Below are 22,042 nucleotides of genomic sequence, written 5' to 3'. Positions count from 1 at the left end.
ATAAATAAATGGCAAAGGGCACTATTTCATTAAAATCATATCTGATCCTATTTGCTCACCAGCTGTTTCAATTGCTGACTGGAAGTTCTAATCTCAGAAAAAAACACCATTTCCAAGCTGTGAAAATCTTTTAAATAATGTTCAGAAGTAGAACATAGATAGAAATATTGCAAGATGAAAGAATGTGGATGGGTTTCTGTCTAGGAGTACCCATGCCAATAAGATCAGAGATCTATTGAAGTATTATCTGTACTAAACAGTGTCAGAAACATTTTGCCACCCTACTCACATAAGAATTTCAGCCATGGGAAGGCTAGAGAATACTAATATTATTATTATTATTATTAGAATTTTTTAAGTGCTTTAGAATTGTTACTCTTTTTGGTAAAATAATAATTGAAAAGGACAAAAATTAAAAGACCTGACTTGCCCATGTACCACCACCGCATGCACAAGAGTAGGTTTTTCTAAAAGTTTAAATATGTGCAGGTAGGTGTCTCAATGGATAAAGAACTAGGTAGTCATAAGTTCAAATGTAGCTTCAGACATTTCCTGGCTGTGTGACAGTGGGCAAGTCACTTAATCTCAATTTCAGAACTCTGAATGCTCTTCGGACTAAGAACTACTATTGATTGTAAGATAGAAGGTAAGGTATATATAAATTGTCTTTGAACCTGTACTCATATCAAATCTATGACATCACAATTCCATATGATGTTATTATAATTATTACTTTTTAATATTAGGGAAATGTTGAATGTATGGGAAGTATATTAATTAAAATAAACTTCATTACTTTAATATTTAACAAATTTATGATTTCAGCAGTGTGTTCTTCCTTCTTTGATCTCAACAATAATCCTTCTATAGAGATATTCTTCATAAGTTGTTTGCTTGGAGGAAAAAATCTTCAGTTGATGACCACTTCTCTGATTAGCTATTGCAACCATTACTATACTGGTCTTTAAATGACATAAAACTTAGCACTTCCTCTAAAACCAAAAGCATTTTGTTTGGATAGAACCTTCCAGAACTTCTGTTCCACCCTTCAGAGTCACCCTACACCATCATGACATATTAGATAATGAGTTTACTGAATAATATGATACAGTATTAATTGAGAAATTGATGTTCACCTTTGCTTTATAGTGGAATTTCCCTCTGGTTACACTAGCTGTTAAAATTGGACCTGCCCTTTGCTGTGGAAACACCGTGGTTGTCAAGCCAGCAGAGCAGACCCCCCTCAGTGCTCTTTATGTAGCATCATTAATCAAAGAGGTAAGTTTGCTAAGTCACAATGTGCTCTAATAATCTACTATGTGAAAAACTGGAGTACTGCCTGCAGTAAGAATCATTCTGCGGATTCAGATTCCTTGCTTCCCTTTAAATGAAGCAACTACTTCACATAACTGTAAATAGGACAAAATGGGCCTTGCCCAAGTATAAAGAAACATTAAAATTATAATTATTAAAATTATTAGGGACAACTGGGTGGCTCAGTGGCGGTAGAGCCAGTCTTGGAGACAGGAGTTTGTGGGCTCAAATCTGGCCTCAGAAATTTTCTAGTTGTGTGACCCTTATCAAGTCATTTAACCTCAACTGCCTAGCCCTTACCACTCTTTATTTGGAACTGACATTCCATATCAATTCTAAGACAGAAATAAAGGTTAAGAAAAATTATTAAAATTATTGACATTGACTTCAGAGAAGCAAGGTAACTATATATTAATTAAAGTAGGGGTCAGAAGCAAAAATTGACTAAATGTCTCAGAAATACATTCTAATTCCTTGTGTTCCTTATTTTACTATTTTAACAATTCACCTAACAACATATTTACATTACCAGTACACTTTTTTCAAAGTTTCTAAAGATTGCATGTGGTCTTATATCACCTTTAAAGTTTGCTTTTTCCCCACATGCAGACACTAGTTTTATTTTTCTTCAAAACTTCAAAAACAATGTGATTTTCTCGGTGTGTGTATTTTCTCCACTGACCCAGATCATATCCTCAAAAAAATAAATAAATAAAGAGGTGAAAATCTTTAGAGTTGCTGTGACTAGAGAATACAATATTCTGCAAATCACAAAGCAATAACATGATTAAACTTTAGATGATTGTAGATCAGTGTGTATAGATTTTATTACTGCTCTGGTTTCAAAGCCTTTCTAGTTCTGTAGGGTCTGTCAGGCATTCTACTTTGAGTCATATAATAGAATTCAGGGGATCCTCTAAAGTCTTTACTCTAATACCTCATCATAGTATGACTTGTTAAAGATGAGAATTTTCTTTGCCCCAAGAACTCTTAAAGCTGAATTTTACTTTCTGATTGTCCTTCTAAATCCTTCTAAATCTAAGAAAATTATGGAAATTAAATGTTACATCATAATGAGACATTAGAAGAACAACCAAAGAAAATAATAGATGATAGAAAGATAGATAGCTGAATGATCAGAAGAAATAAGTACATACTATTCATAATTCCCTTTCTTTTCCAGCATAATTGTCACCATCTTCACAATATCTGTTTCTGGTATAGGGAAATGATATACAGAAAATGTTTTATCATAACTGTCTTTTGGAAACACCAAGTGTTTCTGTCATGATGGATGGATGAATGAATGAAATCATGTTTTGGGGAAATAGTGATTTTACTTTTTGCTCATTTTCCTCTCCTTCAAGAAACACTCATCCACAGAAATTTATGTCATCCCCAGGTCACTCTAAATGTCCTTTTTGAAAGATGTTTCACTCTTTCAAGACAAAACACATAATTAAAATGAACTAATAGATGGAGATTTTCTACTTTGTATAATTATCTTCTTCATTTTAATGAGATTCTAAAACTCTTGATGATAAGCAAGGTGGGCTTTTTTCTCTCTCTTTTTTTAAACCCTTACCTTCTTTCTTAGCTTTTATGCTAAGTACAGTTTCCAGGCAGAAGAGCAGGAAGTGATATGGAATTACAGTCAAGTGACTTGGCCACCATTACAGCAACAAAGTACCTGGGGCCAAACATAGGCCTCTCACTCTATCCATGGAGTCACCTAGCTAACCCTGCTTTTCTCTTCATAGAGTTTTAAATCATTTTTCTCTGGAATTAATTTGTGGCTCTCACTCTTTTAGGCAGGAATTCCACCAGGAGTAGTGAACATTGTGCCTGGTTATGGACCCACAGCTGGAGCAGCCATTTCTTCTCATATGGATGTGGATAAAGTGGCCTTCACAGGATCCACAGAGGTAAACCAAGTTAGATCTTAACTCGTCCCTAATGTTTAGTTTATGTAGCAATTTGGGGATCAAGTTTCATTTAAATTACCTTCTTATCTAATGCTTTCATTATCGATGTGATTTTGAGGGAAGGAATTTAGGAAGAGAACAGTCTTCAATTTAATGCAAGAGGAATTCAGGTCTGGAAGAATATAATAGCCCCCTCCACCCAAGAGCAAGAGATTGTTCCCCTTTGCATTTGCATGTATCCAGCACAAAAATTAGCACAGAGTAGACTGTAATGAACGTTGCTTAATTGATTCATTAAGGCACTGTTGTTTCTCCATCAGACCTTCCTTTCTTATTGTATTTGTCATAGTTAGGCATCCAAATAAGCTTTAATTCTGTGAGCAGACACTAACTTACCAGGTGAAGAAGGCCCAAATGGGTCCACATGTGGATGTATAAGACTGACTGTGACTGCAAGCAAGGCAAGGTCATGGTCATGAGCTAGGTGTTCACACATTGAGTTATAGTATAATGATGGATACTCTGATGGAAACACAAACCAAGCCTTGGCAGTTTAAAATGATTATTTTCTATTTGGCATATTATTTCTCAGGATAAATACCAAACTGTATATAAGATCTTACATGCCTATAATGCTTTAAAGCTTACAAAGAACGTCTCTTACAGCAGTTCTTCAAAGAATAACATGGTCTTGAAGTCAGAAAATTCAGACTTTGCCATTGAGTAATTTCACACACAGTAACTATGAAGCCTCAGTTTCCTCTTCTGTATAATAAAAAGATTAGACTAGTCCTTACCTATTCCCAGAGTTTTTAAGTTGTATATGTAAGAGTGAGGATCAGGGAGAGGATCAGAGAGAGAGAGACAGAGAGAGAGAGAGTTAAAGAAGGGAGGGAGAGAGATCTGTATATAAGTATATATGTTAACTAAATAAGAACACAAGTATATGTCCTATCCATCTATATGTATTACAGTAATGTATCTATCTCAACAGTTTTTATTATAATAGCAATTCAGAGGACCCATTATGTTCCTTTAAAACAAATTTCTAAGTTTATTGTTTTTATAAAGCTTTATTTTTTAAAACTTTTGGTAAATATATGGTATTTAGACATCAGAACACCAAATGCTGAAATAATTAATACCTGTCATTTACAAAATGCATAAAGTTCACACCATACTTTATACAACTAATTCATCTTATATAATACTATAAGTAGGATTTGTAATTAGAGAGTTATAAAGATTAGTCCCAGTTTTTTGTTAACTGTTGTAAGGAGAGAGTTAGCTTAAGAGTTCCTGTTATAAATCTTCTTATATTAAAAACATATATTTTACTATCTCCTCATTTCAAATAAAGATAACAGAAGTAATCATAGAGTTCATTGTAAAATTGGGAATTTATTACTAGTATTTGCTTTTTTAGAAATATATGCCAATAGTCGGGTCCTCAGATTTTATGGCTCAAAGAAACCACTTTGTGCATCTTTCAGTTTCTTCATGTGAGTTATTATCTGTTATAAGAACAATAAATCTTTCCCTAAAATATTGCCTGAAGATAGTAATGACAAGATCAATAAAGTATTTGGACTTTGTGCTGGAATTTATTAACTATAGCTAATAAACTTTGAATATTGGCTTTTGTTAATCAATGATTGGTTTCAACTGACAAAATCCTATAAAAACAAACTATGAATATCCAGAAGAGGACAATCATCACAGACTGGGGTGATTTATACAAAGCACCAGAGGAAATTCAGTTATTATTTTAGTATCTTGTGAGATCTCCAAAACAAATAGACTTTTTAGTTATTATCATATTATTATTACCTGCCCACACTACTTCTTACTTTTTCTGATCATACATGATTTGTTTCATATTAAATATCTCCATGAGATTCATTATTGGTGATACTCTATACCTCATGTCTTTCTCTTGCCCTTTGTATTATTTGAAATTACAATTCTTTTGAGAATATCAATGATTAAAAGATGGAGTATTTCAGGAGCAAACCATTTGAGATGGCTGAAAGCAATTTTTCCCAATTGCAATCTGATCTCATTTCTTCCTACTCTTCCATTCTATGCCTAATACTTTGGTCAATTAGAATGATTGCTGAAGTTATACATCTGGTCAGACTTATTTGACAGAATATTTATCCAATTGTATGACATAACTTGGGCAATATATATTTTTCATCAACTTTGGTTTTCCAATATCAATAGACAATCATACAAAACAAAGTCTAGGATTTCATAAACATTCATTCATTGTTTCAAGTTATTTAAGTGGAAATGTTACCAAAATACAGTATTATAACATCAACTGACATTTTAAGAGCTCTCTCTCTCTCTTCTTATAATAAAGTTGAGTTTGGAAAACAACTTGCTAAAATATTAGCTAATATAAAAGAAACTGATTTTATGGGATTGTCATACAGCTTGATAAAATAGAGAGATACCTGAATGGAAGCAAAGGACATCTCCACATGTTTTTCTTTCAATTTTCCTTCCTTATAGAGTGTTGTTAAAAGGAGAATGAGATAATGATTCCTGAAAATAAAGGAGATTATAAAATCATACAATTTTCAAATTGGAAAGGATATTGGAAATCATTTAGTCCAGTGTCCTATCAAAGTAAAGACAAAAACAAACCAAAACAATAAATGAGAGAACACTATGAGAATTCTAGAATTTAGAAATCCAAGAGCTATGGATAGGAACCAACCAACTTTCCCAACTGGGAGCCAACTTCCTCTTTATATTCTCTTTCAGGTTGGCCTGTTAATCAAAGAGGCTGCTGGGAAAAGCAACCTGAAGAGGGTTTCACTGGAGCTGGGAGGAAAGAGTCCTTGCATTGTATTTGCTGATGCTGACTGTTAGTATAATTAATGTTTTCATATTTCCTTTACTTTTACAATGCCAGAAGGCAATGTTTGAGAAATATTATGCAAAGAGGTTAATTATTTCTATCTAGATTACTGAGATAGGGCTTTTAAAAAACCAACTCAAAAACTATTATAATGCTAAATCCTCTCTGTTTACAAACAGCTTTGCTAGGTGATAAGAATAAAAAGCAATAGCTCTCTTCCAGAGGTTTACATTTTACCTGAGTTTCTCTTGTAATACCTATTGAAAGGCGTTAAAGACCTCTGGTGTAAAGGACCTAGAACCTTGGTTTGATATTGTATCATCTACTTGCTGTTGTTTTACCTGCATAGCTTTTCAGATGATAGTATACTGTTGCATTTTCTGTACCACCCAAAGAGATGCTATCTTTGAAAAGTTTTGTCACTCCTCAGAAGTGGACTTTAAGACTTTAAGAAGATGACAAAATTCTATTAAGTTAAAGAAAACTGATCCCTTGGGCTGCTATAATGCTGCTGCTGCTGCTAATAATAAAAATGCACCTAGCATTTATATATCTTTTTAAAGGTGAAAAAGTGACTTACAAATATTAAATCATTTGATTGTCATAACAAAGCTGGGAAGAAGGTGCTATTATTATCCCCATTTTACAGATAAGGAAACAGGTTAATTGACCTGAACAGGGTTACATGACTACTAAGTGTCAGAGGATAGATTTGAACCAGAGTTTTCTTGAATCAAAGCTCAGCATTGTATCCATTATGTCATTTTGTGTCCTTTAATTTATCAAAGGGTAATATTGGAAATCTCCTAAACTGAATACTAAATAGAATATATCATCCTTTGGGCCAGGAAATAATTGATCATAGAGGTATGGGGGGAGGGGGAAATATATATATATATATATATATATATATATATATATATTCCTTAACTCCAAAGCTAAGCTATTGGGAAATTAATATATTAAATATATAAGACCCTATTGTCTTCTAGTATAGAAATAATTGGTCAGTTAGGTGACATAGTAGACAGTGAGCTAAGACAGAGTCAAGAAAACTTCTCTTCTTAAATTCAAAAAATCCATCCCCAGATACTTAACTAGCTGTGTGACCTGGCAAGTTACTTAACCATATTTGCTTCAGTTTTTCATCTATAAAATGACCTAGAGAAGCAAAAGTCAAATGGCTCCATTTTTACTGCCAAGAAAACTCCAAATGGGGTCCTAAAGAGTCATACACAAATGAAAGTAACTAGAAATAATATCAAAATAACTGTATAACTTTTAAAAATGCATGCAACTATCTCAACAATGCATTGGCAGTTTTTTTGTTTGTTTGTTTTTTAATTTGAACAACATGGACTCACTTTTGGCATTTTGAAGGCATTTTGAAAGATTCTTTTTGGAGATCAAGATTTAATTTTTTTTTAAAAAGGAAAATTTAGATTCCACTCTGTTTTATATGCCATTGCTGGAAGGTTTACTCTAGCCTGAAAACTATGTTTTGATAAGTTGAGCCCTAGAGACTTGTATAGAAATTTCAAAATTTCCTCAACTTTCCAGTTTTAAAGCTGTCACCACAATAAACATTCAGTGACAATAAGATCTAAATAGATCATCCATATTGTATTTTAAGGGCCAAAAGATATTTCCTCTCCTCTTTCAAAAAAAAAATTAAAATCATCATTTGGAAAAATGTTATATTTCACTTTGCAGAACCATTCTATAACCTGATGGATGGTGGTTTTGTTTGTTTGTTTGTTTGTTTTTACAGTGGATAGTGCTGTGGAATTTGCACACCATGGTGTATTCTTCCACCAGGGCCAGTGCTGCATTGCTGCATCAAGGCTTTTCGTGGAAGAATCCATTTATGATACATTCGTTCAGAAGAGTGTGGAGCGTGCCAAGAAATACACACTGGGGAATCCTCTGAACCCAGAAGTACAGCAAGGCCCTCAGGTTGGTACTAATGGAATGTAGACAATGAAAACAAACATCAATAAAGGAAATGAAATGAGGATTATTTTGGCCTTACTGTTTTTCCTGAGCGAGATTGGAATAGATTGAAAAGATGAACACAGTCAGAATTTCTCAAACTGAGGCAGAAAACAGCTTCCTCAAACTGGAGTCAAGAAGCCTTGATTTGAAATCTTCCCTCAGATAAGAGCTCAGCCTAGTTCCTCATGTATAAAATAGTACCCACCTCACAGAAAATCAAATGAGTAAACCTACCAATAGTGCTAGGAAATCATGAATGTGCTATATAAAGGCTGTTATTTAATGAAACAAAACTCTTGGCCTTTTTCTCTTCCTTTGTATACAGGGAGTAAGTTGTCATAAAGGTATCCTCCCATTCTGTCTTGCCTGATACAAAAAAGAGGAGACTTACTATGTGGTGTCCCTCAAAACAAGTCAGACCAGTTCCTTTGAACAACATGGACATTTTACACTTTTTCACTAATTCACAAGGGATGGAAGACAAAGAAGTGAATGGAACTTAGTGAGGAATTATAATTCAATCTAAAATTCAGACTTTGCTTTTACAAAACTACCTTTCTGAATCCACACCCAAAGCCATTCCCTCTTTCTTCCATCACCTTTTTCTATTTTCCCTTTTGTCATAAACTCGACTTCCCCCTGGTTTCTCTCATTCCATATGCTTCCCCATAACCCATCCTGCAATCTTCCTCCAACTTTTGCCTTCTTGGAAACTAACTTTATCACTTTTACATAATATTTTGGAACTGAAAAACACTTCCCTTATAACCATATTATGTGACAGGAAATGAAGAAAATGAGATGCATAAAAACTGAGATTAGTTTATAGTCATAAAAGTGGACAAGCTAGAATTTGACCTGCATCTTCTGACTCCAAATACAGTCCTATTTGTGCTCCCCAATATTTCCTTTTACTTTGTCAGTCTTCTTCCCCCAAAAAAAGTCCATAAGGAATTGATAACTTTTTAAAAAGTACTCTTTTACTTTTTTTCCTGTGGAATAATAATAAATGTTGAACTATTTAATGAAGAAACTGGATATCTACTAAATTCCTCTTACTTAAGATAACCTCAGGGAAATGCAATGATGTCAAGGGATAGTAGGGAGCAGCTGGATGGTTCAGTGAATTGAGAGCCTGTCCTAGAGATGGGAGGTCCTGGGTTCAAATGTGACCTTAGACATTTCCCAGCTGTGTGACCCTGGGCAAGTCACTTGACCCCCATTGCCTAGCCCATTCCACTCTTCTGACTTAGAGCCAATACACAGTATTAATTCTAAGACTGAAGTTAAGGGTTAAAAAAAAGAGAGAGAGTGTAGTCATGAAAGAATGCTAATAGGAAGTAATTGTGTTTATATTGTAATGGCCATTATCAAGTAACTGGCCCAGAAACACTAGTCTTTCTAGTCTAAGCTATCATTTTAAATTTCTCTTGATAAGTTCTGCCATAAACTTTAATGATTTCAGGGGAGAGTGTGAATTTATTTGAAGCAAATAAAGTGTAAGCCTAGTTCCAGATAATTCAAATTTTCCTTGGCATAAAAGTAAACGAAAAACAAATGGAGTTTTTTTTTCTCAAGTTTTAAAAGCATATTAAAATGGACTTCAGTTGAATTATAATTTGGCAAAATCATATTATTTCACTTCTCTAAGGCTCTTGGTACAAGATGGTTTAGAAATGTACATTTATATGAATATATATTTCAGAGTAATTGAAGACTAGCCACATGAAGATGGTTAAAGATGGCTCTTCTTTTCCTCTGTTTTAGCCACATGTCAAGTACTTTAATTAACTAGCCATAAAATTCTCTGAAATGAATATCTCTTGAAAAAAATACTAATCTTAATTTACATTTTTGTAATATTTTGTAAGGACAAAGAGTTTTTTTTGTTTGTTTGCTTGCTCGTTTGTTTATTTGGTTTTTTTAAGCAAGCACTAACAACTAACTCAGTCCAAGGAAACTATTTAGATACATTAGCAACATTTAACAATTTTTCTATTTTTTAAATAATATGTTTAAAGTATCATTTTCACATTAATTTTTTTCTTTTCTTGGTGTTGTCCCTTCTTTTTTCCTCCTCATCTTTTCATGTAGATTGATAAGGAACAATACACGAAAATACTTGATCTCATTGAGAGTGGAAAAAAAGAGGGAGCTAAACTGGAATGTGGAGGAGGACCATCTGGAAATAAAGGTTATTTCATCCAACCCACTGTGTTCTCCAATGTTACTGATGAAATGCGGATTGCTAAAGAAGAGGTAAAAGAATTGGTTATATTCTGTTCCATCAGTCACTTTCTTATACATGTTTGCATATGAGTTTCAATTCCTGAGGCATAACTGGTTGAATAACTTTCCCATTAAATGCTAATCTCCCTTTCTATTTTATCTTAATGATTTTTCTTATTCATTATTAGAATTTTAGTTATTGTCATCTAGGATAGGGAACCCTTAGCACTACCAAACCATCTGGTAATAATTACTAATTATGATACAAAAGTTCCAAACATTATTATAACAAAATAAAAGAAAGAGAAAATATCTCTATAAAAAATCAGTAGAAATCATAAAATGTCAAATTCATTTGAATTTACCAACCTTTCACCGTCTTTCAAAAATAACCTTTTTAATACCTGCTTTTATCAAGGTCATTGCTGACCTAACGTGAATTTGTGAAATATCATGAAAATCATTGAGCCCATTTAATAATTCTATCTTGAAGAGATCAAGATATGTCATCTGATTCAAAACACTGTCTTTCAGGCTTAAAATACAATAAGCTTTCAAGAAAAAATTGTTTATTGTTGCAAAACATCTGAAGGGATGAAGATTTCACAGAATCTACCAATATTCCTAACACTCTGGTTGTCAAGATGTTCTCCCCTCTATCCAGCTGGTTTCTGAATCCCTTTCCATCTAATTCCTTTTTTCCACCTAATAATAACAATGATGATAATAATTGCAAATACTTACATAGCACTCTAACGATTATAGAGCATATGCCATATCTTATTTAAAATCAATGTAGAAATATTCTAATTACATCTTTCTCACAAGATAAAACAATATACTTGGAGTTACTCCCTAGATTTTACTTCTATAAGACAAACAAATCTCTTTTCCTTCTCCCTTTTCCCACAGATCTATTTTTTCAATCCTTTAATTGTGAGATCACACCCTTAAAATAATAAGCTCATAGACGTACAGCTGGAAGGCATCTCAGAAGACCTTTAACTCTTTTATTTTCCTGATAAGGAAACTAGTCCCTGAAAGATCATAAATAACTTGCTTAATGCTTAGTCATCATTAGCTAGAGGCTGTGAACTCATATTTCTTTTTGTTCCAGAGTCAAAGAATGCCATTTCTACTGAACCATTCTTACCCCTCTTAATATCTTAATAATTAATTATTATAATAATTAATTAATTATAATTTATAATTAAGCTTCTTAATATCTTTACATGTTGAAGAGACAAAAAACAGCCCACATTTAAACACGATTTCATTAAAAAATAATGTAAGAAAAATATTGCTCCCCAATTGAAGCCTGTATAGTACATAGTAAAGTCTTTTAGAGGTACCCTGAAGGCTGTTCTCTTGAGAGCCAATTGATAAATGTTCTTCATGACCATTTACACCTTAAAAATCACCAAATCTTACAAATTGTGGTTTAACTTGTTGATTTTTTTGCTGCCTAGACTTAAGAAAATAATGAAGGAAACCTAAAAGTGAGTCATCATTTTTGGAGAGCCAATTGTGAACATTTCCTAGCATGCCCATGCCCTGTTCTCATTAAGCCTATCTAACTTTTCAGAGAGCACTTAACTCTCTGATCTCATTTTGTTGGTATTTATACAAAGGCGTCATGATATAATGAATGAGTATTTAGGCTCCTAATCAAAAAAACCTAATTGTCTACCTTGCTTCTGATATTGTTTATCAATTTCTTAGCCTTTGTGTGATTCAGTGATTCCTTAGACCTTACTAATTTATTCATAACTTAGTGATGGTTTGATTTTGGTAGAGGAAATGCATAACAATGATAAAATCACAGATCCTTTATATATTTATGTCATCTCATTCACTGTTGGTATTACCCTTTTGACAGGTAAAATAACTGAGGCTTAGGGATGGCAAAGTGATTTACCCAAGATATCACAGCTGGCAATGCTTGACTTTTACTTACAGTTTCTATATTAGACCATATTTGTTTCCCTTTACAACGACTCATTATTTACTATAAGCATTTTCAACTCCAAGGGCCTGTGTTCATCTCTTTCAGAGAAGAACAATTTTACTTTTAGAAGCTAATTTATCTGCCTTTGTTTAAAGAAGTCCTAGGGAACCTTGGATTATTAGTTCAATTTTTTCATAATACTTGTTGGACAGATCTGAATTTAAGTGGAAGATTTGTAGGAGAAATTAATACCTATCCTCGCTCATGTTGTTTGTCCACATTTAGTAATTTTTAAAATATCACTGATGTTTTTTAAAACACCACAAATATCCTGCTTTTCCACTGACTCTCTTATTTTAAAGGAAAGAGGCAGATTTGAGTGGCACAGTGATTAAGTATGACAATGTACAGAATATTCTGCCTCTGGCACTCCCTATGTCTTTACCAAGAAGGAAGTAGCCACATTAAGTATTGCTTGGGTTTAGAGATTTTCCAATTTATGACAGTTCTTGGAAGAAAAAAAATGGAGTATCCAGACAGTGATTTAGATAACTCCAAAGTATAGAAATTGTTTTTAAAGTTGGAGGGGGATTTTGATGTCACTTAACACATCTCCCTTCTTTTACACATAAGGAGAACAAGATATGAGAATTTATAGAACTACCTTAAAAAGTATCTAATCAAATATTCTGATTGGATTATGCATTCACTTCTCATTGACCATAAGAGATCAAAAGATGGATCTGAAGTCACTCCTTGGTTTTACCCAAGTCATTTTCTCTGTCCTAGACTCTAAACTGTGTCAAGTGTCAGTTGGCTACAGGCATTGTTATAAGGCAGTGATCTGATCATAATACACATTCAGTTTGACAATATTTTTTTGTTGAAAGCTTTGGTATGAACTGTCTTTCTGTAGTTTTATTGAAATATAAAGTTAAAATTGAGAGTTTTAAAAATCCTCAATTGAAATTTGATTTCTGACATAAACACTATATATTTTACATATAGAATCATAGATCTAACGCTGGAAAAGGCCTTGGAGCTCATTTATGATATTACAGATAAATAAATTGAGGCTAAAAAGGGCAAAATGATTTGCCCAATAGCAAATATATGAGTAGCATTGTCAAGATTAGCACCCAGACCCTCTGATTCTGATTTTGGCATTCTTTCCACTGTGCCATGGTATCTCCTGACATGTTTTCTATAAAGGCATTCATTCAACTAACATTTTTAATTGCCTACTACATGCAAGATACCATGCTAATCAGTGAGAATACAGTGAAAACTAAATCCAGTCTGCTTTACTTCAAAGTGATTTCATATAATATATTGGTTCAAGGAAGTTTATCCCCTCCCCCTCCTGAGGAGCTTTATCTGTCTATAAAACATCCTTGAGATAACACAGTTGCACCAGTTTTGCGTCCCTCTACATACTGTGCGTCAATAAAGGTCAAGGTTTGGGGCTTCTGAGTGGGAAAATTGAGAGAGAATCCGGGGAAAATGGAGAAGAGAACAGAGAAGGCAGGTGAGGGGGGAAGGAATGAGGAAGAGACTGGCAGGCTAGGCACCACACTTAGGAACATTTGCCTACCCTTCCAATAAACTTTATAAAATATATATCAGGGAAGAAATATTATTTACTTCTTACAATTTTAAGAAAATATCTAGAAAAATATGTGTACAAAAATATTTATAGCCACACTCTTTGTACTGGCAAAGACTTAACAAATTGTAGTATCTGATGGTGATGGAATACTATTGTGCTGAAAGGAATAATAAACTGGAGGAATTCCATGTGACTGGAATGACCTCCAGGAATTGATGCAGAGTGAAAGGAGCAGAACTAGGAGAACATTGTATAAAGAAACTGATACACTGTGGAACAATCAATTGTAATGGATTTCTCTACTAGTACCAATGTAATGATCTAGGACAATCCAGAGGGACTCATGAGAAAGAATACCATGCATATCTAGAGAAAGAATTGTGGAAGTAGAAATGCAAAAAAACCCAAAAACCATATGATTGATCACATGATTTTATGGGTATATGATTGCGGATTCTGACATTAAATGATCATTCTATTGCAAATATTAATAATATGAAAATAGGTTTTGGACAGTGATACATGTATAACCCAGTGGAATTGCTCATCAGCTCAGGAAGAAAGAAGGGAAAGAACATGAATCATGTAACCACAGGAAAACATTCTTAATTAATTAATTTTGAAATAAATACTTTAAAAAAATTATTTCCACAAAAAATTCTACCCCTAACAATTTTGTCAAACTTCGATTCATATTCCAAATAAACCAAAAATAAATAAATAAATAAATGAAAACAAACTGTCCATGCAACAAAACAGCAGTCATCTTGATTTAATTCATATTTGTATGCCCCCCCCCCCCTTCTTCTCTCTCATTTCCCGCATGCCTTTATCTCTCTCCTTCTCTCTGTGGAGCAGATTTTTGGACCAGTCCAACAAATTATGAAGTTTAAAACTATTGATGAAGTGATCAAGAGGGCCAACAATACTCACTATGGCTTAGCAGCAGGCATTTTTACCAAAGACCTTGATAAAGCCTTGACAATTTCCTCTGCCCTGCAAGCTGGAACTGTTTGGTAAGTCAAACCTTATCTGTGTGAGCTTTTAGGGAATTCTGTTATGTCTCAGATCACATTAAGAGAAAAACTTGGACATTTGAAAAGCAATATTTTCCCTCCAATCAAATCAAGTGGGTCACTGGGATATAGACCTTCTATTCTTGTTTTCTGAGCCACTAATGTTTTATAGATTAGAGATTTGGTGGTTTAATTGAAGTCTAGCTATCCTTTGTGGTTTGGTTCCTAAAGATATTTTAATGAAAGCTGTTGTTTAAAATAGACTAATTGGGAGGCAGGGAGGTATTAGTAATAATGACATTATCGTTAATATGAATAACAAATTTTAAATAATGCATAACAGCATAAATATATTAAAATATAATTACACTAAATAGTTTGTATATGATATGTTATGAATTTAAGTACCAAAAAATTATATTTGAGCATATAAAATTAAAATATGATAATAAGTGGCATTAATATAGCTTTAAAGTTTACAAAGTACTTTAAAAATATTATCTCATTTTATCCAGACAGCTACCCAGGGAGGTAGCTGATATAATTTTCTCCATTTTAAAGTTGAAGAAATGGAGGCAGTTAAGTATCTTGATGGGGTCACATATTTAGTAAACATATGAGAACCAGTCTCAGAGTCAAGAAAATTGAAGTTCAAGTGCTGTCTCTGACAAATAGTTGCTGTGTGGCAAGTCATTTAAGCTCTTATATTACTGAAATATCTCTAATATTACGTTACAGTATTATGAGTTGCCTTGCTGCATCAATGGAAAGAATTTCCATCTATGAGTAGAAACTTTTCCAGTATAATTACAAGTTCAGAATAGAGGAAAAATTAATAGATAATAAATATTTATTAGTAACTAATATATACTCAACACTATTAATTGTAGTGGAAGGCACAATATTATATGTTATGGTTACACATCGTTATTTTGGAACTAGACTTGTAATTTCACTGGTTTATGTATATATATATATATATATATATATATCCAAGGGAGGAAACCTTCCTACTGAGCACTTGTTCTGAGACTTGGAGAGTTGTTTTGGAGGAATATTTAAGAGTTTCTAGTGGCATTGAGAAGTTGATGACTTCCCCAGGATCACATAATGTGTGAGAGGCAGGAACTGAGCCTTATCTTAGTTATAATTAGGGCCATGTAATTTAGAGCTGAAAGGGATCTTGGCAAACATATAGCCCCATCATTTGAATTTGATATATTAGAAACTTTAATCCTAGAGATGCTAAGTAACATAGTGAATTCATATAATAAGGAAGAGAACCACACTATGAATCTAAGTAACCTGATTCTAAATTAGTACTTCAACATGACATGATAGCTTTATATGGATAATCCCTTTGTCCTATTTCTTGTGGGATTTGTATAATTCTCAGATTAGTTGCTATATATGCAATTTTGAAGTACTCACCTTCTAATTACTTTTGGCCTTGTTTTAGGGTAGGCTTCTTGCCTCAATATTTTCTCCTACATACACTCTCTATCATAGTTCAGACTACTAAAAAAATAATTGCACTAGCAAAAGCAGTCCAAATACCCTTTCTTCCTAGTGAGAGACTCATTCCCCAGACTGAAAAGCATTATTCTAAGGAATTCCTATAATTGAAAGATTTTTCTTCCCTTAAGAATTTTCCAGTGACTCCATCATCATCTTCTAGAAATTCTTAGCATTAGGAAATCATCTCCTCTTTTACCTTCTTAGAGTCCCTGTGTTTCAGAAAACATGAGTACAAATATTGAATCTCACACTCACTATTTCTTTGACCTGTCATTTTGTCCTCTCTGAACCATAATTGCCTCATCTGTAAAATGAAGCATTGTACAAGATGAAATCTAGGATCCCTAAAATCCATGACTCCATTGTCAAATATTTCTTGAATAATTGCTTTATGCCAGAGTTGATGTGTGTATGATTCCTTTGCCTAGAAGGGGGTTTTTTAAGAGAAAAAACTCATCAATATGTTACTCTTTAACACTTTTACATTTCCTGCAGTTGAGCATTTGTAAGTTTCCTTCTTGTTTACAATGATGACTCCTAAACATCGTGTATTTTGTACACTTTTCACCTTAGTGCTTATAAATGATGACAAACTTACAATATAGAATCCATGATAAGAGGGCATATTGTGTGCCCATCAGATAAAGCAATGTGACATGAGTTATCAACTGTACCTTTAAAATCCCTGATCACTTAAGTCAATCATATTGAAAACTTAGGGTTCCATACATAGTCTTATTATATATTAACATACTAAGCATTTTGGTCTTTTCTACCTAATTCTTTCATGCCAAGTTATTTAGATTCCTAACTAATGATTTCAAGGGAAGACAAGAAAATAAGTATTAAGTATTTACTATGTGCTGTGAAGTATGCTAAACTCCAGAATTAAAAACATAAGTTATGTTCAAGAACTTTTATAAATAGTTCCTGAGACATAAAAGAGAATATTGAAGTCCAAAAATCGAGAACCATGAATTATCTATTGAACATGTGAGTTTATGATTCATTTGCTTTCTTGACCAGTTTTTGAAAGTATATGCCCACATATGCTGCTTGCTTTTGTGAAAAATTTTGATCTAGTTAGCATAGTAGATAGAGCACTAACCCTGGAATCAGAAAGACCTGAGGTCTTATGTGGCTATGTTCATTGCTAGCTGAGTGATCCTGGACAAGTCATTAAACATCTATTTTTCTTAGTTTGCTCATCTTTCAAATGGGCATAATGTTATTGTTAGGCTATTTAACCAATGAGGTAATTATGGTAAGTTGCTTAGCAAAGTACTCAACCTATAGTAAGAGTTCTAAAATGTTAATTATTTATATTATTATTTATAGACTACTATGTGTATCATTTTTCATCCATTTGCTTTAATATATCAATACCTACCAAGTTGTTATTTCTTTTGACCTATTGTTAAGAAAGTGATTTTATTTAATACTCAAAAGTATCATCATTGTAAGTAGATTTTTTTGTAAATGGAAATATATCAGTGGGGGCTTGAGAGCTAACATAGTGAATATAGTCATCATATAACCCCCAAAATATAGTTAACTACAGTACTTTGAGAGAAATGTAATGTAACCACATTATGGTGATCCATTTCAGTAGGAACCTTCAGTAAGAGAAGCTGGAATGATTGAGATAATTCAGAGAAATTGTCTGCATATCTATGTGAGAGGAATGATAAGTATGAGAGCATTACTTGTAAATTAATAACATCAGTAAATATTATTTAATTATTCATAATAAATCTTTTAGATTGCTAAAAAAAGACAATACAGTAATACCCAATGAAATTGTGCAAAGGCTGTGGGAAGGGTGAGTGGAGGGGAGGGAGGGAAATAATGTGATTATTGTAACCAAGGAATAATGTTCTAAATTGACTAAATAAATTAATTCAAATGGGAAAAAATAAAAAAATAAAAAAGACAGTACAACATAGTTACCAGGGCCACTGGGAATGCAATGCCACTGAATTATGGAATTAAATATAGAAATTACTATGGAGCCAATAGTTAAATGTTTTTACCATTTTTTCACCTAAATCTAGAAAATTTTGCATTTATTATTTACTATAAACCTCACAGAGAAGTAATTTGTCCTAATAGATAAAGAGCTGGCCTCAGAATCTTGAAGACTTGGATTCTTGTCCTGCCTGTAACACATTTTTGCCATATCATTGTTATTGCTCGGTTGTTTCTGTCATGTCCAACTCTCTGTGACCCATTTGGGATTTTCTTGACAAAAATATTGCAGTGATTTGCCATTTCCTTTTCTGTCTCATTTTAAAGATGAGAAAATTGAGTTAAACAAGGTTGAAACTTGGCCAGGGTCACATACCTAGTAATTATCTAATGCTGGTTTAGAACTCAGTACTTTTTAACTCTACGACTTGACAATCCATTGTACCACCCATACTGGTTATAATTCTGGATAAGTAATTTAACTACTTAGTGTCCTGAGAAGATTTAGGATGGTAAGTTACAGAGCAGATATAGACCTCATTTGGCAGAGAAAAATCTTTCATTAGAAGTTCCTTATCACAATAAAATCACAGATCTGATAAAAAAAACTCAAAGGAGATAACATTTCTAAAGTGTTTAGTACACTGCATAGTATATATTACACCTTTAATAGATGTACATTTCTTTTCCTTTTCTATCTTTCCTTCCCTTCCCAAAAAATAAAATGAAATTAACTTCATATATAATACCAAATAAACAAATTCTGAATGAATGAAATTGAAATATTAATATAAAATACTCTCTTCTTTGAAGGGTCAATTGCTATGGTTCTTTTTCTCCTCAAACACCTTTTGGTGGATTTAAGATGTCTGGAAATGGGCGAGAAATGTAAGTAAGGCCTTTTGGCATCCTAGGTGGTATTTCTATGATAATGTGTTTTTTAAAAAGACTTGTCTTCATAATACTAGAGGAAGTTCCCTGTGTGCTCAGGAATAAATTCAGAGTCTTTGCTTTATCATGTATTTCCCTTCCTCTTTCTTAGGGACTTGTAAACTCAAATAGTTCATTGAATCTTAGATTCCAAAGATGAATATTAAAAAATATATGCAAATAAATACAACCACATACTTATATTTATATATAGTTTCTAAACAAAAGATGAGTCAAAATTAAACCATATCCATTTAAAAATTGCACAACTATTATCCTTTGTAAATTGATCATTATTTTAAAATTGTACTATATTGGACTTCTGCCATTTTTAAAATACATTGGTGCCTTGTTAGTTTCTCAGTGATAAACAATGGTCCTTTTGTTTTATCCCAAAGAACAAGATAAACATAGCCTGGAATATTGTTGGCTAGTAATAAATACACTTTTCATTCCTCTGTAGTATTTTTATAGCTTTTGTTACTTAAAATATTTCTTTTATCTTGTTTGTTGTATCCATTTTGTGATGGTTATTTGAAGAAATATTGGAATTTTCAAGGTAAAATGTGCTTGATGAATGGTCATCTTTAATCTCATTATAATCTGATAATACTTAAATAATTACTGTAAAATGATTCTTGAGTCTAATGAAGATTCAGCTTCCTTCTGCTCAGCAGTCACCTAAAAAATATGTGTGTGTGTGTGTGTGTGTGTGTGTGTGTGTGTGTGTACACTTGGGTTTTGGAATCTGATTCACCAAGGGATATAATCTGGAAAGAGAAGAATATTTACTCTCCCAAAATGTTAGAAATGTCCCCATATTCTCTAATTTACTAGATGGAAATCTGCACTTCTTCAGTAGTTCAGAGAGGGCATGTGACCTCTAAGAGGGAAACAGAAAGAATTGCAGTTTTAAGAGGATGGAAAAAGGGAAGCAGGCCACTCCTTTTCCCATTTTTAGCTGCACCTAGTTGAACTCTCCTCTCTATATACAGTGCCCCTATCAGCTCCATTTGTCATCTTCACTATGTGGCTATCTTATTCCTCCCCTGACCTTATTATACTCCTGCCAGTTTCTCGGCTAGCTAGATAGTCCCCTTGCACTTAACTTTGGAAACATTCCTAGAATCTCAGCCTTGTAGCTGATGCAATATGTTTATATAATATGAGCATCATTGTCAAAACTTTCAATTTCTAAAACAATATAGCTGGATATCCAAAAAAGCTATAATTTATTAAAAACCCTTACTTTCCATCTTACAATCACTACTGTGTATTAGCTCCAAGGTAGAAGTGCAATAAGGGATAGTCAGTGGGGGTTAAGTGACTTCTCCAGGGTCACATACCTAGGAAGTATTTGTGGCCAGATTTGAATCTAGGCCGCCCCAACTGTAGACCTGGTTCTCAATACACTGAGCCTCCTAGCTGTCCCCAAACGTCATATCTTTTTGTATGACTTTGTAAAAGAGAAATTATTAGTATATAAAGTGTCTCTAAGAATTATTGTTTCTGTTTTAGATGTTTCTGAGAAGATGAAATACTTCTGAGGACTTAATGCTAAAAATTTTGGGGGAAAATTTTTGAGGGGAGGGTCCATAGCTAGATTTTTTGAATATGGAGGATTCCTAATGAGAAAATTTGCCCTACTAATACAGATTAGCATTTCTTCTTTAATTTCTGTTCTTTGATATTTGAAATCCTCTGACATTAAGTGACTCACCCAGGGTCACATAGCTAGCATGAGTCAAAGGCAAGAGTTATACCATCGTCTTATTGACTCCAAGACTTTTGCTTTAGCCATTACCCTACCCGATCTTATATCTTCCCTAAAGAACCAGGGAAAGATTCATACTGAGATATTGACTATTTTGTATATATGGATGTATCTCTAATGCAATTTAAAATTTTTTTCCTCTCCAGGGGAGAATATGGTCTTCATGAATACCTTGAAGTCAAGACTGTCACAGTCAAGATTTCTGAGAAGAACTCCTAAGAATGTCCTAGGAGGTGATGCTCTGTATCTTCAATAGTGGAGCTTCTCTTACCCTAAATCATGAAAGATTTTTATAGCTGCCATTTTATGCTGCCATTTTTAAATCAGCAACAACAACAACAAATTTTTATCTAAACATGCTCTGTGCCTTCTAACTGTGGCGAATCTATTCTACCTGAAATCTGTGGAATGGAATAATCCAAAGTCTCTCAATTATCATAGATTTATATTAGATGATTCTTGCCAAGGTTAAGAAATTTAAAAATAAGGTCATTTGTTGTTTTACTTTTTCAATGGTTCATAGTTAATTGAAACTTAGTACACATATTAATTCACCAAATAGATATACTTTGTTCACTAATGCTGTTAAGTCTTCTTTGTCTTTGGAAATTATCCTTTCCATAGAGAACAATGATTGTGATTTGTTTCCAAAGAAGTAATAACCACTCTGCTTTAGTGTAATATCAATATCAGCTTCATTAAAATTTTATATAAGCCTGTGTACATGTTGTTATTTAATAACAGTTCTTCATTGTCGATCTTTCAACTTCATTCTGTGGCAGGAATATTTTGTGTTTAATTTGTTATATGTTTTTCAAGTTAAAGGCACAAGTCTTTGAGCTTTTCCTCATTAAAGGAGTGTGGTTTTTTCCCTTCTTTTTAAAATATTTCTTAAGTCTAACAATATTGAAAAATGTTAAAGAGAATTGAAGAGTAAATTGATC

At 33.1% G+C, this 22,042-nt stretch overlaps 1 protein-coding gene across 1 annotated transcript in view; it reads left to right on the top strand.

Annotated features, from left to right (window-relative positions):
• ALDH1A6 (aldehyde dehydrogenase 1 family, member A6) overlaps positions 1-21,821 on the top strand; it is a 46,457-nt gene extending 24,636 nt beyond the window's left edge. Inside the window, exons 6-13 of the mRNA XM_001373180.4 lie at positions 1,150-1,278; positions 3,126-3,239; positions 6,015-6,117; positions 7,883-8,067; positions 10,201-10,365; positions 14,751-14,908; positions 19,208-19,282; positions 21,245-21,821. Of these exons, the coding sequence (XP_001373217.1) occupies positions 1,150-1,278; positions 3,126-3,239; positions 6,015-6,117; positions 7,883-8,067; positions 10,201-10,365; positions 14,751-14,908; positions 19,208-19,282; positions 21,245-21,317 (1,002 nt within the window). The 3' untranslated portion in view covers positions 21,318-21,821. The remainder of the gene's footprint in view (positions 1-1,149; positions 1,279-3,125; positions 3,240-6,014; positions 6,118-7,882; positions 8,068-10,200; positions 10,366-14,750; positions 14,909-19,207; positions 19,283-21,244) is intronic.
• Positions 21,822-22,042: the final 221 nt, after the last annotated feature.

This window comes from Monodelphis domestica, chromosome 7 (genome assembly GCF_027887165.1).
Source record: "Monodelphis domestica isolate mMonDom1 chromosome 7, mMonDom1.pri, whole genome shotgun sequence".
Classification (NCBI taxonomy): domain Eukaryota; kingdom Metazoa; phylum Chordata; class Mammalia; order Didelphimorphia; family Didelphidae; genus Monodelphis; species Monodelphis domestica.
This window is presented reverse-complemented; position numbering and strand designations above follow the sequence as displayed.